Below are 16,774 nucleotides of genomic sequence, written 5' to 3' on the forward strand. Positions count from 1 at the left end.
CACGAGCTGCTGCTGCAGCAACATCTCTCCCACGCCTGAGTGGTTCTTGGAACAGGGGACAACTTCCACGGGCGCCGCAGCGACATGCTGCTGCCCGTCGTTCGCCACAGCGATAGCATCCAGCAACGACGAGCCCAGCTGCCTGCGGGCAAGCACCGCCACCACGCTGGGGGAGGGCGCCCGGTTACAGGCACACGCTCCCTCGAGTGCCTTCCCCTCGTATCTTCGTTGCAACGCCTCGGGGGAGGGAAGGACTGCTCGACTTTGGATAACTCGGGAGGATGAAGCTCGTTGCGCGTGCGTCGTCCCTCTTTCCTCCTTTCTTTCTTGCATCCGTGATTTTCCTCACCGCGGCGACGGAGCCTGATTGCGTCCCGTTATTCACCTCAGCCACCGCCGGGGTCGCAGGTGCGCCCGAGGGCGCTGTGCGTGCGGCTTAGCACGCCCTCATCCGACCAGCGGCGCGCTCACTCTGCTCGTTTCGGGAGTCGTCGAATTGCGAGGAGCCGGAAAAGTATCCTCGTTCTTCTGCTGCTGCTGCTTTCATGCGGCGCATTCGTGTACGTCTCACGACGCTTCCATAAACATACGCTCGCGAACAGAGCGCCGTCTCGTTCGTACCTCCTTTTATGTCGCTCCTAAGCAAGCAATGTGCTCCTAAGCTCGCCAGGGACAGAAGCCGGGTAGGTGAACACCGCGTTATTGTCGGCATACGCATGTGTGGCCCCTCATGCTGTTCCTCCTCTATTTTCTCTTTCCTTTTCTTATTCTTTCTTCCTTTTCTCCTTTCCCTATCGTTTTCCCTCGCGTTGTAACGATCGCGGCAATCTATCTGGCCTCCGTGTCCCCTGTACTGATTACAGCTCGGTGGCAGTCAGTCTCCAGAGCGCGCGGGCGTGCGTGTGATTGGACCCGGTTTGTTTCCAGTTCCGCTGTTGGTGCTCTTGTTACTGCTTTACAAATTGGCCTCTGCGCCCGCCGGCAGCACTACGCCTCCCCCTCACTTCCTCCTCCTCCTCCTCCTCCTCCTCTCCTCCTTTCTCTCTTCGTCCCCGGTCCACCTCTCCTCTCGATCCTTTCGGTACCCGAGAAATCAGATCGCTCCGTCGGTCCTTGCGGCAAAAGCTGCTGCCACCCACCAAGCACATTCTTTCCATTCTCTCTCTGCCTCTCTTTCATTGTTTCGCTTTTTCCTCTTTTCTCTTGTATTTCATTTGTCTGACGTTCCCTTCCTCGTTTCCTGTTGGTTTATTATCTTGCTGTTTTCTCCTCCTTGATTCCGCGCTTAGACTTACATGTTTCTCGTGCTCTTGGGAGCCGCTGGCGCTTTCAATATCTTTCTTTCTCTCTTCCTTGACTGCCCTTCGGAGAGTGTATCCGGAAGAAGAAGCGGAAAGCGAAGCACTGTTGTTCGTGCCGAGAAGAAAAGAGCAAGAAGGCGAGAAAAAGACTTCTCCTCAGCGACGCTTTGCAAGCGCTTGTCGGACTCCGTTTGTCCGCCGTTCCTCTCTCTCGGGAGTTATTTAGTGGCCCCGGGCCCCCTCCCCATCTTCTGGGATTGTTTTAGTAGCTGCCCTTCGGGCTGAGCGGGGAACGCTTTGTCTGGCGGTGCAAGCGGCGGGCTGACGTGTACCACGACGTCGACCACACCTTCGGAATGAGGCCGACGTGGGCCTCGGGGGCTGGGGAAATATACAGGAGCGCAAGGTTGGGTTCGCTGCTGGAATGACCGCGGTAATGGATGAGAACAAGTGCTGCGCGCTAGGGAAATGGAAGGGAGGAGGGGAATGTAGGACGGGAGGCTGCTCGGCGGTTTTTTTGCCGAGCCAGCATTAATAACGCTCCGGGGAGCTATGAGCAGTTATACGATGTAAGCGAGCCGTTCTGGCTCTACGAGAGCTTTTGAGCTGCATGAATGAACGGTAGTTCTCTCTCGGAGAAAAAAGTAAGAAGACAATTTTATTAGATAGTAGAGGCGTTACGTGAAACCCTCTGTCGAAGGGACTTTGTTCCGTAGTTCCTAGCCTTGCTGTAGTCGCAAGGTTTGTATTATATATGCTTTTCTAAATTAGGGAAGAGCGATAAAAGCCTGCTACCTTAGCCTCAACGTTCTGCGGTGGATACGAGCAAGAAGAGTGCTGAAAACATAACTAACAAAGAGAGGAATATACTGGAGAAGATGCAACCAGTAAACTGTCTTCGATTTTCTCTCACCAAGTGCTCTGCGAGATCTCCGCTGTTTAATCGAAAATTTCGCATTTCTTGAGGGATACCACCTCTCGTTTACTTAATTCACACTGCCCCACAAAGACTTTCAATCACTGGCGTAGCAGTGCACGCACAGTTTTGTTAACGTGATTCCAACCATTACTTGCCTAGCTATTATTAAATATATATTCAATAAAATATTCCTGGTAACCGTTGCGGCACATAAAGTAGCACAGAGTGAAATGAAAATACAGTATGGCGCACCACTGGAATGTGAACAGTTATCAGAAAAAAAATTACAAATGATAGCCGAATTGTTTTTCTTCGACACTGCATTATTTATCCGACGCAAATCCATTGCGGGGTAATTGTAGCGGAATTTTTACAAATGATGCTGCAATCTGTGAGGATTTATTTGCCAACAGGATGCAGTGTCAGCGGCGAATGAAACGGGAACATATTTCAAATGAGTACAGAAGAATACGAAGATTTTACTTGCGGCAGACTGGCTAATAGTGCATTTGATTTCTAGTTTGATGGCGCGAAGACCAGTGCGTGGAAGTAGTGCTCGCGTCTATTTCTTCTCCCGTCGCTGATATGCGAATATTCTTGTGTCAAAGAACTTGCTGCAGTAACGTATACCTGTTCGCGTGCTGGGTAGACATTTATGCTGTCGAACCCGGATATTTCGAATTATTGGCTATATCGAACACACATATTATACCCTTGAAAACCTGTGTAAAATTATAGGAAAGTAGTGCACTATATCGAACTCCAACTTCGCCAGTCATTCGACATATCGAACTGCGCGTCGCTGGTCTGCAAGTGGCGCTTCTCCTAATAGCGCTCCTCGATCACGGAAAAGGGTCGGCTGCGCGGACTTGGGCATTACTAGCCCTGCTAGTACTGTGAAACCACTTGATGAAGTTAATGGGGGTAGTTCTTGTGGGTGGCCTTCGATCTCTTATGCCCATTTTCCTCTCCACATATCGCTCTCATGCATTGAAGCCAGCCTAGCTAACTAAAGCCTAGCGACGGCCCTCGCTGGGGATGCTTCGTTCGCTTTGCTGCCGAAAGCGTTGCGGTAACCAACTGAACCTTAATTTGATAATGAGCCATTATTCTACTTATAGTTGTACTGCTGACATGATTAGACACCTTATGATAGGCAGTAGCTTTAGTTCCAAACAACCATCCACTGCTACTTCGATTCGACGCAGGCTAGCTATAGCAATGCCTAGCGAGTGGTGTGCGTCCATCACAGCGGCGGTAACACGCCGCTGCAAGAAGCGTGTCACTAGGGTGATTTTTTGCTAATAGGTCATAAATAAACTTCTCTAATGGCCTTTTTCATACACTGAATTATGAATATATCGAACTATTTCATGGTCTCTATTCAGTTGGATATAACAGGGTTTGACTGTAGTACATTCTAATGCTGCATAACTTAGAGAAATATTTTCCCGAAATGAGTACATTGGAAAAAATTCCGTCTATGAATACGCCCACTGGAGCATCGAAAGCCATTGTAGGGCACTGACCCCACTCATAGCTACCAAAACTCGCCGCATGCTTTGACGTCAACAAATCTCCGCGCATTATTCATCTTGCTCCTTGAAGCCGTGCCGGAATGTGGAAGAGCTGCTAGCAGTAGATCTGTTTGGGCTGAAGGAAACGCGAAAATATATGTGCCCTCTAGAGGCGCTATTAAGATTGAGTAAACTATTGTGGTGAGGAGCACGCTTCTCAACACCACACAAGATGGACTAGCGGTGAAAATCTTGAAGCTCTAGTCTTTAAGCAGAATCTTAGAGAATTACTCATTCTAAAATAATGATTAGCTTCAACTCTGTGCTGTATATGTATACCTTGAAGAAATAACTACTAACTTTTATATCACTTTATTATTATTAATCGTTTAAAGGCGATGATGTCTGCCACCGGACGTCCCAGCGTGGTTAAATTGCAGAGTTTTACGGCAATTTTCGCATTGCATCACACTGCATGACCCAGAAGGAAACCTTGAGGAACGTATATTTATGACAGAGACTATGCACATATTAATGACTTCTGAGGTCCATTGAACCGACCAAGGAAGGTAGTAGACAGTGTACATCATCTTCAACGTTCGCCAACTCCCGTGTGCATGTCCGTGTCAAGATCTTTTTTTTTTCTTTCCGCGTGTAAACAATACTTCCATTTTTAAAGTCGCAAGTATGTGCCTCATTCAAAATGCTCGGCGTTTGGCGCAGGTGGACCGACGGGACCGGTTGCTGCGCACGCTAGTTCGCAACCTGTACAGCTTCCACCAGCAGGAGATCTTTCTGACGGTGGTCAACGAGTACACGGACTGGACGCGCTCCGTCCAGCACCCGGCCAGCATCCTCGAGGAGACGGCCGAGGCGCTGAGCGACGCGCTCGTCGTGGCGCCCGTCGTCGAGGCTGGCACGCTGCACGCGGCCGCCGCGGCAGCCAGGAGGGCGCCACCGTCGTCAGCCCGAGGGGTCGGCTCCGCACAGCAGCAGTCTAAGGGCGGCGGTGGTCCCGTGGCCACTACGCACTTCTACCTGTTCGGCTACCATTCGGACGAATCGTCATTCGCCCAGAAGAACGGCTGCGTGCACGGCGAGGAGCTGCCCTACGTGCTGGGCCTTCCCTTGCTGGGAACAGGGGCGCCTCTCTACGGCAACTACAGCAAGCAGGAGGCCGCCCTGTCCGAGACCACCATGTCCTACTGGGTGCGATTCTTCCGCACGGGGTAAGTGGTCGACACCTGCCCCGCCACTTGGCGGTGTTATTAGCACGGAGCACTCAACGCTCTCTCCAAGCAGCCTGGCACCCTTGTGCTCTTTTGGACATGGGCTAGTAGCTGCCCTCACTAACCGGCATTCCCTCTCTATTTCTCCAGCGATAGCTGTTAATGGCATAGGCCCCCTGATCCACGATATAGTGTACTAGATAGGGGTGTCGGTGTAGATGTCCGCTCAGTGAGGGCGGTAGGAAAGGGTTACAGCTCGACTGCTCGAGCAACTTGGGTGGCACCCCTAGTCGAAGGCGCCACTGGCTTTAGCTGACCGACGGACTTGCTGAACCAACTTAAGTTGCTGATCCAGGGTATCGCTGGTCAGGGCCACCTCCCACTGCTCATATGTCGGGTTGGATACAGTTAAGTGTTTTGGTTTCGTTGTGCATTCCCACGATGTGTGTGGCGAAACTCTGCTTCAAGAAGTGGCTAGATTTAGTAGCCACTTTCCTGGTGCTTCCGGATAGCTGCGCCATCTCGAAGCGGCAAAGAAAAGCTAATGCTATATGGCACCACTGCCTTCTGAAAAGCTTTCCTTTTTGCTTCTTTTATCTCAATTTACCTGTTAGACTGTTATATGTACGGATTTTCGATAATACATTTGTTTAATTGATTTTGTTGGCAGGCGGTTGTGGTTTATCCACAATCTTGAAATTTGCACCTTGAACACAATGTACGTTATTCACCGCGAGCCGCGTGGCAATCCGTAAGCACCCAAATTTTTGGCACATCAAACCGCCGTTTTTTTTTTTTATACATGGACCCTATGGGAAATTTCGCAACTGGTATAGTTATAACCGCTGCGCCACGCGTGCGATGAAACGGTATCAGTAAAAAGGAAACACTACAGACGTAGCACAACGTAAGAGTTAGTCCACTTCCCTATTACACTGCTTGCCCCCTCCTACCCTCCAACCGTAATGAAAACAGCTATCGCTTGTTTACAAAGCATAACGCGAATGTTTGTTAGTTTTTGCTAGGAGCTCCTTTACGCGTTACCCAGCAATGCTTTCTTCCTTGGTCTCAGCTTGAAATTTGCCAACGCCTCTGTCGCGGCCATTCTGATTTATTGTTGTTGTTGCTGCTTCTCTCAGATATAGAATTTCTCAAAGTTGTTTAAATGGCCATTGTTAACTCTCGATACGCCTGGATTTCGCGCTCGCAAATAACTGAAAAGCAATTTTTTTTTTTCTGAAAAATACATGCTTATCCCGTTCATGGTTCGCGCAGTTTGACTTAGTACAGGATAAAAAAAAGTTTGAAGAAAAACCTACTGATTTCTCTCTCTTATAAACAAATATTTCTGAACTCAGCGTCGGCATCGCTAAGTGAGTTTTTATACTGGGTTCTCTTCTGTGTGCCGAGCTGCTTTGACACGGAACCTTCTGCCTTCGCTCTGTAAACCGTTGATGTGGCTTCTATTGATCTTCCTTTCTATTTTTTTCCCCCGAGTTGCACTCTGTTTTTAAAGTATCTCTTTCCTGTTCGTACAAAACGTTCTGGGTGTGCAAGGAAAATACAAACGTAAAAGAGTTTGAGTTTTGCCCAAAGACTTCGGAGCTTCGCCAAACTTTCATGCCGTATGCCACGCCGTCAGGTTTCGTTCGTAGACAACATTGCTTAAGAAAATCAAGCAATTAGTTCTTCAGTGGAATAATTTCTGCAGAAACCCAGCACATAAATCTGAGACATTAATTATCGTACTGTCCTCATTGTGACAGAATAGCGATAAAATGGCACGGCGTATCAGATTCATTCTAAATTAGACCAAAGCTTTACAATCCCCAGTTCACCATGCGTCTTTGTTCGCACCGTCGTAATTTTTTTCATTGATAATTTCTGTAGTGTACCAATCTTAAAAAAAATGGACACCGTACTATTTATTCAATGTTTCTCTATAGGAATATCACATGTTTAAAAATATCTCAACTCCAATACCAAATTTCGTTTTTTTTTCTACTATGACAAAAGTTCCCGTGTGCAAACAAACTGACCTACAAGCGCACAAAAAAAAAAGATATTTTCAACTGATCCTTCACAGCAGTGAACCTTCGTAAAATCAGAAAGGATATTCGTACACAATATTTTGCTACACTCTGCTTTTTGAAGGGACGTCAGAGTTGAGAACTTCGGATTCGTTTTGACCACTTGTAGTGGTATAACTTGCCCTTAAATCACATTTCACAAGCGTTCTTGCGTTTCACCTGCATCGAAACGCGGCCGTCGCGGTCGGTTATCGAACCAGGGACCTCAAACTCAATAGCGCAATATCCCAGCCGCTGTGCCTTCGCGGAGAGGAAGTTGAGAGTGATCGATGTTAACGTGCATTCTAGAAGTGTAAACAGGGAGCAATAAAACGACAGAAAAGATTTCACGTTTTTTTTCTTCCTCCCTCCAAAGTGAAGCAGGGCGTCGCCTGCCCCGGTTTGTCATGTGCCTGTATTCAGCCTCGTTCCGATCGCTTTTGCTTGCATCTTCACTCTCTCCACTGGCAATTTCTACGGTACATCGAGCGGGAAGAAAAGGGGCATCCTGCAATTTCTTCAATCCTTCTCCACTGGCAGCCTCCGCCTCTTCTTCATTCCTTCTTCTCTCTTTTTTCTTTTCTTTCTCTGTGCGCGTTCTATCGGTTTGTTGTCTTCGAGCTGGCTTCGCTTGCTGCAACGAGTGGCGGTTCTTTGTAGCAGCGCCGGCAGCTCGCTATTCAATCCGGCAGCCTCCGTTCAATCTCGGAGCGATACCTCCTTCTCGCTGTGTTTGCTTTCTGCACGTGCCACTGTTTTCTTTTTAAGGCTTTTTCTTCAGTGTCCTCCCGTTTTGCGCAAGGACTTGGTTTCTGTCTACAGAGTTCTCACTCGTCTTCTCTCAGTGCTGCGAGAAATTTTCGCTTCATTTCTTTGAAACTACGTCTTCTAGTATCATGTTGTTCATTTTTTGTTTGTACCTGCTTTTTAATGTCCCCGCTACCACGACCGGTGTAAGGAAAGTTTTCCCCTCTTTTCCAATCCAATCGATGCTCCTGGGAGCGCTATTATATTGGAGGAAAGCACCTTAAGTATGTAGCGTCGTTTTTTTTTTTTTTGCTTTTGTCATGGCAGCGACTCACTATCTAAACTCTCGTAAAGACTTCCGAGAAGATTATATCTTCTATACTGTTTCTGAATGCTGTACTCTGGAACGAAAGGCAATCCTTTCTGCGGTATCTCCAAGCTTACGGGGAAGCGAGCCATTGGGGAGCCATGAATTGCATTTTTACTAGGGAGCCGGAGATGATCCAAAGTAAACGAGCGAAGACGAACCTTTTAAGAACGGGACAGCTGTGGCCTGGTTACCGTAAAACAATAGTAGGCCGTCAAAATTCAAGCAAGCTGCTTGAGAAGTCGCTTATGTAATCCCCTCTCTACCCCTCCCCCAAATCCTCCGATGTAGCAACCAGTCTAAAAAATCAAGCTCTTCCCTCTCGCAGCTGGGTTGGTGGGTAAGCTGGAACATCCTGTTTCTTTTTCTTTATGGTCATCTTCGTTTTGTTCAGTGTGTCCAGTTCCTGTGGCCGCTCCTACAAGAATATTAAAAAATAAAAACGGAGCTTAAGTGTAAAATGGACTCAGAAAGATAAAAGACGCACGTATCACCGTCTTTGCAAGTTTTCGACGCTTATAGGCAACAAAGAAGATAGACTCCAAGCACCATGACCGTAGGGCTCTCTTCTTAGCAAGCTTGTCCTGTTAATAAATTGGCAGCGATTTATACGTGGCTCGCTCTGTGCGCTCTCTTTTAAAGGCGTTTACACTCGCAGTGGGCGTTGTCAGGCTGATGATGATGATGACCCTTGCAGTTCACCGAACTTCACGTTGACGGAGACGGAGTCCGAGCGGGGCAAAGGCGGCCGCGGGGAAAAGGTCGCCTGGCCTGCCTATGACCCCGTCCACCAACGATACCTCACCTTAGGTAAGAGACACCAACCACCTTATTCGCCCAGTAAGAGAAAAAAAAACACGCGTAGTGACCTCGCGGACCAAATGGCCATTTACTCTTGTGAAGCCGCTGAAAGCTTGACGCACGCCAGCGGTTGTATATTGTCTCCCCGTTTGTTCGTACACTGTGCACGTCAGAGCTACAGCGGGCGCCAGCAAAGCATGCGCTGAATGCACTAAGCTCCTCGCAAGTCAGAACCGTTAATGAATGACTCAAGCACTTCGTTTGGGCAATCATGGTGGCCAGATGGACGATAGCAAGAGTACCAGCCAATCAAGCCCCATTCTAACGCCAGCTGCTATGTGAAAATTCGGTCCCTGATTTGCTGACACCAGCTGCATCTTCCAGTGCAGTTCTAGCAACTTGTGATATATAGTACAGCACGCGATAGCCTTCGGACGTCGCATACAAACTTGCTCAATACATTTCATTGCAGGTACCGTCTTTACCAAAAGTAACCGGGCAGAGGTGGTTTGTTTCTTAGCCGCGTAGCGAGGCACTTATGGCAGCCCTTAAGCTCTGAATCTGTGTTAAGTTAGGCCTTGTGCTCACGTTTTGACACCTTTCTGTCTTTAGAGGTGCGTAACGGCTCCGTTACACGGCTGAGAAGCAGAATCCTATTGCTCCGTTACTTTGGGCCAAAGGGGTGCATTCGCAGGGCAACGGCTCATTGATTTAAATGAAAGTCTAGTGCAGCCGGCTTCGGCAAATCAAGCCCTCTCCTACTACTTTTTCTTCACTCTTCCATTTCTGGAGTGAACTCAATAACTGGCGGCACACCGCGAGAAATGGGCGAACGAATTTTTGTCCTCTTTCTCTTTTCTTTGCGAGGAGGCGCTTTATAGACAAGCATCCGGCAGTCACGGCAGTCATGACGAGAGCTGGTGCTATGACGTAAGCCAGAGCTACGCTTAAGTGGCGCCACATCGCTGCGAGTAAACGAACCGAGGCGTTCGAATCATTCCCGCTGCTAAAGTGAGCTAACTGCTGCGAAGTGCCGCGAAGAGAGCACCGCAGCTTGCACCGAAAGAGAGAAGGCGTTGCCCAACTGTTCACAAAGAAAAATGACTCCAGCGTCACCAAAAGCTCTCTGTGTCCAACCATATATCTCCCATTACGGTGAAACAAGTTTGAAACCTCGGCGAGTTAATGCATACGAGAAAAACCTACGCGAAAGAAACGGGACACAAGAAGAAAAACTAAAAAAGGGCACGCAGTTTACCCTTATTTGAAAAACAAGCATAAAAGCCTTAGCTACTCACAAGGCTCGGGAAAAAGGTAGGCTTGCATTAGGTGGATTAATAAAAATAACATTCTTAAGATGTATAAAAAAAGCAACCAGGTATAGTATAGGGGGGTCACGAAAACGCGCGACCAACTTTTAGTGCGAAAGCACTAATCCGAAGGTTCAGAGCCTGGCAAAATCATCCAGCGTTTGTTTTCCCGAGAGCAACACGCATCGCACAAATTCCGCCGGGGGCACCACCTGATATCCAAAGGCAGTCGAGCACCGTTTAACCGCTGCACCAAGCGCCAGGAGCGGTATGGGGACTCCCAGGGATCTATGAATGTAAAGTGGAGAATGACCTTCAGCATATATGAGAATTAACCCGTTACGTTATCGCGTTCATACCCTTAAGGCTGAGCTTAAGTGTCCACTCCAATTTTTGACGATACGATGCGTCCGCGTTCACAGGGTAAAATGAAGGGCGTGAGCGACAAACGAAGGGTAGAGTAGCACCCATACTAAGCGGAGACATAAATGAACAAGGACAAAGAACTAAATTGCATATTTGTTTTGTTTTTTTGCATGTGTGCAAAAACGAACGGTGCAACGAAAATGAGTGACGGCAACAAGCCATTGTTCGTCATTCGCACGTGAGCTAGAACGATCGACCAATGAAATCCAGTTTGCAGCAGCGTCACAGCCTTTCCACTGCTGAGGATGAGGAGGTTCACTTTGTCGAAATAAAGCGCGAACAGGCTTTAATTTGAATCTTCATTGCTTTACAGGGCGCGCATGGCTCTAATATTTTGCTGGCGATTGTAGCAGCCCAATCTAAGCACTGGGTCTGTCTATTTAAAATGCGCAAACCTGGCCAGCTGCCCTTTAAGGAACTCAGTACTTCTTTCTTTTAAATATGGCTCACCTGTAAAGCATTTGGGTGCTCTCCTAATTTTGACTGTGCACAGAACTTACTAACACGTTAGTTCCCATCATGAAGTTAGGACGGCTTATATTGCCTTAGTTTTTGTACGCCGATAGCTGTACGTCGAACCAGTAGCGCCACACACTGTCCTGATCAAAAACTTGCATATGCCTGTTGAGCCATGACGATTTTATTTAAGCAGTCGCGGTGAGCGCTCTGGTGGATGTGTACTTTGTGCTCCCACTCACCATTGTGCCTTCTTCACTCTGAAGGGAGGCGAAAGATAAGCCAGCTAACCCTTAAGCAATAATCACGACAAAGATTTTTTTTTTAACTCCCTCTCCTTCACCAGTTTCCTCCCAGCGCTGTTCATGTGTCCACCTAAAATGAGATAGGAAACACTGGTCAATGGCGCTGTGAACGGATGGCCCACTCTATAAGGATATCCCATAGGGAGGTCGAATGGCCGTGCTTGAGCATTTTTCTCATCCATTCTTTTCCTCGAGACTCCGACATATGTTTCATTTGTGAAGAAAAGAACTGCCACTGATTCCCACGACAGGCGCCGTTCATTGAAATTCAATCCAAATAGCGACCAATGTCACGCACGGGAAAACAAATCTACGACTATAGCCGACGTTTACATAGCGTGGAGGTCAAACGGTTGTGACTCTCATCGTGAAAACAGGTTAGTTACGAAAAAACGATGGTCTGAAACACCCGTAAAGCTGCCGTCTTCCTACATATCTTCCTGTTCCCCTCGTTGTTGATACTTCCGGGGATAAAATCACGTTCGTTTCAGTTCAAATGAAATTCTGACAAGTTCAACAAACGTTATTAAGCTGTCCTCTCTATCACACGAGCATGAGAAACTTTTGCTTGGTGGCTCGTTCCGTGTTTCGAAACTAAACATGTGTATATAAAGGACAAAACAACTGTAAACACATTTTGCCTCAAAATAGAGTACTACTACCCATGTGCTGGATTTCCTCGAGCATGAAAGAACCGTGACTGCTCCTTTCTTTCCATTCGTTCGCGCATTTGCGCGTTCGCCCTCCATCGCGAGCTCACGTTACATAAGTCTCCGTCGCGCGACCCCGCGCGCGTAGCTCAAATGGCAACCTCCTTTCCATCTTTCCTTTCAGCGCTGAAATCTGACGCGTCAAAGAACCAGAGCTCGAGCGCGCAGGCTTTAGAATTTGACGAGTCTCGGTCTCGGATGGCTCGGGGCCCGGTTATTTATTAGGCACCTCGAAGCTCGAGATGTAAAGACAATGGAGCCGGGATGTTACATCGTGTTTTATTTCTTTTTTTTTCGCTTCGGAAGCGATGACAACTGATTCGATGCACCTGTTTTGTTCCTGATCGTATCGCGCTTCAGAACGTTCGTGGATTAGAGGCTGAATCTCTCCGTGAAATTGGCGCGCCCCTAGAGAAAGCTTCGCACTCTCCATGCTTAAGTCTTTACAAGTTCTGCTTCACTGAGCATGGTTCTAGTTTCGTGTTTCCAGATTTCAGGTGTTGCATGACAGCGCAGTGAAGGACTTTAAATGCTGGCTTAACAGGTATGTTCTGCAGGAAAATTAGTGGGCCCCGTCAAGAGAGACACGGTCAGTTGCGTGTAAAAGATTGAGAACAATTCATTCAACTCACAGCCTGAGTGAGTGAGTGAGTGAGTGAGTGAGTGAGTGAGTGAGTGAGTGAGTGAGTGAGTGAGTGAGTGAGTGAGTGAGTGAGTGAGTGAGTGAGTGAGTGAGTGAGTGAGTGAGTGAGTGAGTGAGTGAGTGAGTGAGTGAGTGAGTGAGTGAGTGAGTGAGTGAGTGAGTGAGTGAGTGAGTGAGTGAGTGAGTGAGTGAGTGAGTGAGTGAGTGAGTGAGTGAGTGAGTGAGTGAGTGAGTGAGTGAGTGAGTGAGTGAGTGAGTGAGTGAGTGAGTGAGTGAGTGAGTGAGTGAGTGAGTGAGTGAGTGAGTGAGTGAGTGAGTGAGTGAGTGAGTGAGTGAGTGAGTGAGTGAGTGAGTGAGTGAGTGAGTGAGTGAGTGAGTGAGTGAGTGAGTGAGTGAGTGAGTGAGTGAGTGAGTGAGTGAGTGAGTGAGTGAGTGAGTGAGTGAGTGAGTGAGTGAGTGAGTGAGTGAGTGAGTGAGTGAGTGAGTGAGTGAGTGAGTGAGTGAGTGAGTGAGTGAGTGAGTGAGTGAGTGAGTGAGTGAGTGAGTGAGTGAGTGAGTGAGTGAGTGAGTGAGTGAGTGAGTGAGTGAGTGAGTGAGTGAGTGAGTGAGTGAGTGAGTGAGTGAGTGAGTGAGTGAGTGAGTGAGTGAGTGAGTGAGTGAGTGAGTGAGTGAGTGAGTGAGTGAGTGAGTGAGTGAGTGAGTGAGTGAGTGAGTGAGTGAGTGAGTGAGTGAGTGAGTGAGTGAGTGAGTGAGTGAGTGAGTGAGTGAGTGAGTGAGTGAGTGAGTGAGTGAGTGAGTGAGTGAGTGAGTGAGTGAGTGAGTGAGTGAGTGAGTGAGTGAGTGAGTGAGTGAGTGAGTGAGTGAGTGAGTGAGTGAGTGAGTGAGTGAGTGAGTGAGTGAGTGAGTGAGTGAGTGAGTGAGTGAGTGAGTGAGTGAGTGAGTGAGTGAGTGAGTGAGTGAGTGAGTGAGTGAGTGAGTGAGTGAGTGAGTGAGTGAGTGAGTGAGTGAGTGAGTGAGTGAGTGAGTGAGTGAGTGAGTGAGTGAGTGAGTGAGTGAGTGAGTGAGTGAGTGAGTGAGTGAGTGGGTGGCATCTAAAACGGCACAATTTATAGAGTCAGTCGAATACGTGCGCAAAATGTACGGTCATCGAATCCAGAATCATGAAGAGTTATTTAACGGGACAAATGTATAAAAAACGTTTAGTTAGCAGCGTGTTGCGAAGCTTGTAATTAAGTCAGATACCTTTTCTTTTCAGTTTTCTTTTTATCACCATACGTGCGTCGAAAGGTATGGCTTCTGGTGCAAGAAAGCAGCGCTTATTCCGCACGTAAAAAGTACAAGCGCACATACAGTCCTCGCATTGCGTCTGCACAAATTATTGAAGAGGCGGCACACAAAATTCTTAAATCTCAAAACGATTCTTTGTATATTTCCTTCCTTTTTGGGGTCTTTTTTATGGAGAAAAAAAAGAAGGAGGGAGTGGTCGCTACATTTTAAGGCTAAGTAAATGTCATGGGGAACGCATGAACAGAGATAGCAGGAATTTCAGCGCACTGTTAGTGTTTGGCCACACGTTGCCCAAAAGGAGCCTATTTGTAAAGGCAAAATTTTGACATGAAGTTCGCTTTCGCGCTTCGCCGACACTGAGAAAAGCATATAGTTTCAAAACAAACAGTCACCTGAGACAGCGATGAAAAAATACTAGGAGGAAAAATGCACATCGACACCTCAATTCTATTTCACCGCCTATCGCTCGTCACTACAGAACTTGTCCGACTAGGCTGCCGAGCAACAACGTAGCCACGCAAGCGATGACCATCGTGTTGCCGTGCTGCGCAACAGTTTATGGCGCGACGCTGTAGGCTATTTACACAGCCGGCAGCAAATCCTTTTATAGTAACGCGCTGGTTCGACAATTGCGTAGAAGTTTCAAAAGAAATCAATGGTGAGAAAGCTAGTGCGCCGTGTCGGGATAAAGCACAGGAACGCCGCGCAGGATGGATAGAAAAAAACAGAGAGACGGCGCTAGCAATTGACTTTTTTATTGAACGTGTTCGGACAGGTAAGTATAAAGGCACACAGTAAGAAAACAGCTTGTTGTGTTGTGTTGTGTTGTGTTGTGTTGTGTCGTGTTGCGTTGTGCTTTGTGCGAAAATTTAGCAAAATAGAGAATTGACCAAACTAAATCAGTACGTGTCCATCTTGGTGGTGTACGCAAGGCAAGAACCAAAGTTAAATTTCAGCAGTTACTTCACTTTGCGCCGCAAGAGTTAGCCTGTGACACTGGCGGAAAAGGGTATCGTATTTTTGGTTGAACGTCTGCATCGACGATTACCACGCAATGGTTGTGTAGCCTGTCTGATTCTTTATTTGATTTACTATAAGACGCTCATTTTCCTTAGTCCTCTAATACCCAATCATTGAAAACATCCGATGAAAGTTATGAACTTCTTAGATTTCAGCACTGATATGTAAAAAATTGCAAATTTATTGATTAAAATATGATTAGAGCCAAATAATTTTAGCTAATTTTGGTGACTTCTAACAATCTAAAGAAAACAAAACTGGGCTTAAATATGAAAGCGCATACAGCAAATCAAATGCGAAATTAAAAAACTTGAGGGCATTTTAACCAGGATCTAACGAAGAATAATCGATAGCATTTAGGTTACCAGCCATGGTGTCTACGATAAGTGTCTAATATTCTTCTGTGTAATCAGTGCGAGCTCTCGGTGCAATAGTGTTTCGCGCCCCGCCACATAAAGAGTTATTGCCAACCGGATTTTCCCCCAATTTACATATCACGCCATATTTTCCCGCTAAAACTCCAGTCGGAACCGGTTCCATTGCCCTGATACGGTATGCATGAGTAATCACCCTCTAGAATGTATGAGTACCTTCCATTAGATTACCCTATGAGATTATACGAACTCCACCCGCTAATATTCCTTAATCCACCCAATAATCACCACTAATCCATATCTAGGGTCTATAATCTATAGTCTAGGGTTGGCCTGCGCCCAAAATTTTGGGGGTTCTTTGGAATTTTGGGGGTGGGCCAACTTCCAAATTTTAGAGGCGATGCCCTATGATTGGTACACTGGTGGTCACGTGGTGTTGATGACAGCACGACTCTCTCGACCAATCAGATAATTTTCGAGACGACAAAGAAGCCCGAATTTTTTCTGAGACGACAACTTAAATGCTGTCGCATAAAGCCACTCCGTTTTCTGCCAATGCAGCATTACGAAGACTAAACTTTTAGGCTGTTTTCAAGTTAGAGCTAAGAATTGTTTTGCAACGAGCACCTGACACTTTGACCTTCAGATTATAAAAATGCTTAAAAGGGCCGTATCTCCAAGTACATTCGCAATTCATGCGCTTCTGCGAAGATAAATGAAAATTCTTGTTTTTATAGGCACTATCAAAAGATGATACGTCGTGGGTTATAATGATAATATCTGTCGAATCGAGTGCTATCAAGATTCGGCTGTTAGTAAAGCCGTGTATCTATCCTTTTCTATCATTTTGTGTGCCGTTCTTCCGCTTTCCTACAAAACAAAAGTGGATGCCTACCGGGAGAAAAAAGCAAATTAAAGGCGGCGCAAAACATGAGGGAACGTCAATGATCTGTATCGGACCACAACAAATTTACATTCAATCACGAGATAGCCAAGATAGCTCTGCAGAGTTTAACATAAATTTCCCTAAGAATTAGAATGCTGAATGGGCGTTCAGCATATTTGCATACAACAGCACATACTTCACAAATTACTACTTTACTGTTTTATGTGTCAGGTATATCAATGCGCGTAATATGTTATAATATAGTGTACGCAAGCCTGAGATCACGAAACTAAGCCCATTAATTCCGCTGGTGGACATTGCACCATTTTTTTTTTACAATGGCATGAGAATAAATCAGATAGTTCTAGGTAGTATTTATGAAAATGGCTGTGGCTCAGCTCGGCTGA

General features: G+C 46.8%; 1 protein-coding gene across 6 annotated transcripts in view; it reads left to right on the plus strand.

The window, feature by feature from the left end:
- Positions 1-16,774, plus strand: part of LOC149342205 (neuroligin-4, Y-linked-like) — a 346,207-nt gene that overhangs the window by 314,069 nt on the left and 15,364 nt on the right. For all 6 annotated transcript variants that reach the window (XM_089544495.1, XM_089544492.1, XM_089544494.1 and 3 more), the window contains 2 exons: positions 4,461-4,966; positions 8,847-8,959. In XM_089544495.1, coding sequence (XP_089400621.1) covers positions 4,461-4,966; positions 8,847-8,959 — 619 coding nt within the window. The remainder of the gene's footprint in view (positions 1-4,460; positions 4,967-8,846; positions 8,960-16,774) is intronic.

Source organism: Amblyomma mixtum, chromosome 5 (genome assembly GCF_055824585.1).
Source record: "Amblyomma mixtum isolate Tamu chromosome 5, ASM5582458v1, whole genome shotgun sequence".
NCBI classification, from domain to species: Eukaryota; Metazoa; Arthropoda; class Arachnida; order Ixodida; family Ixodidae; genus Amblyomma; species Amblyomma mixtum.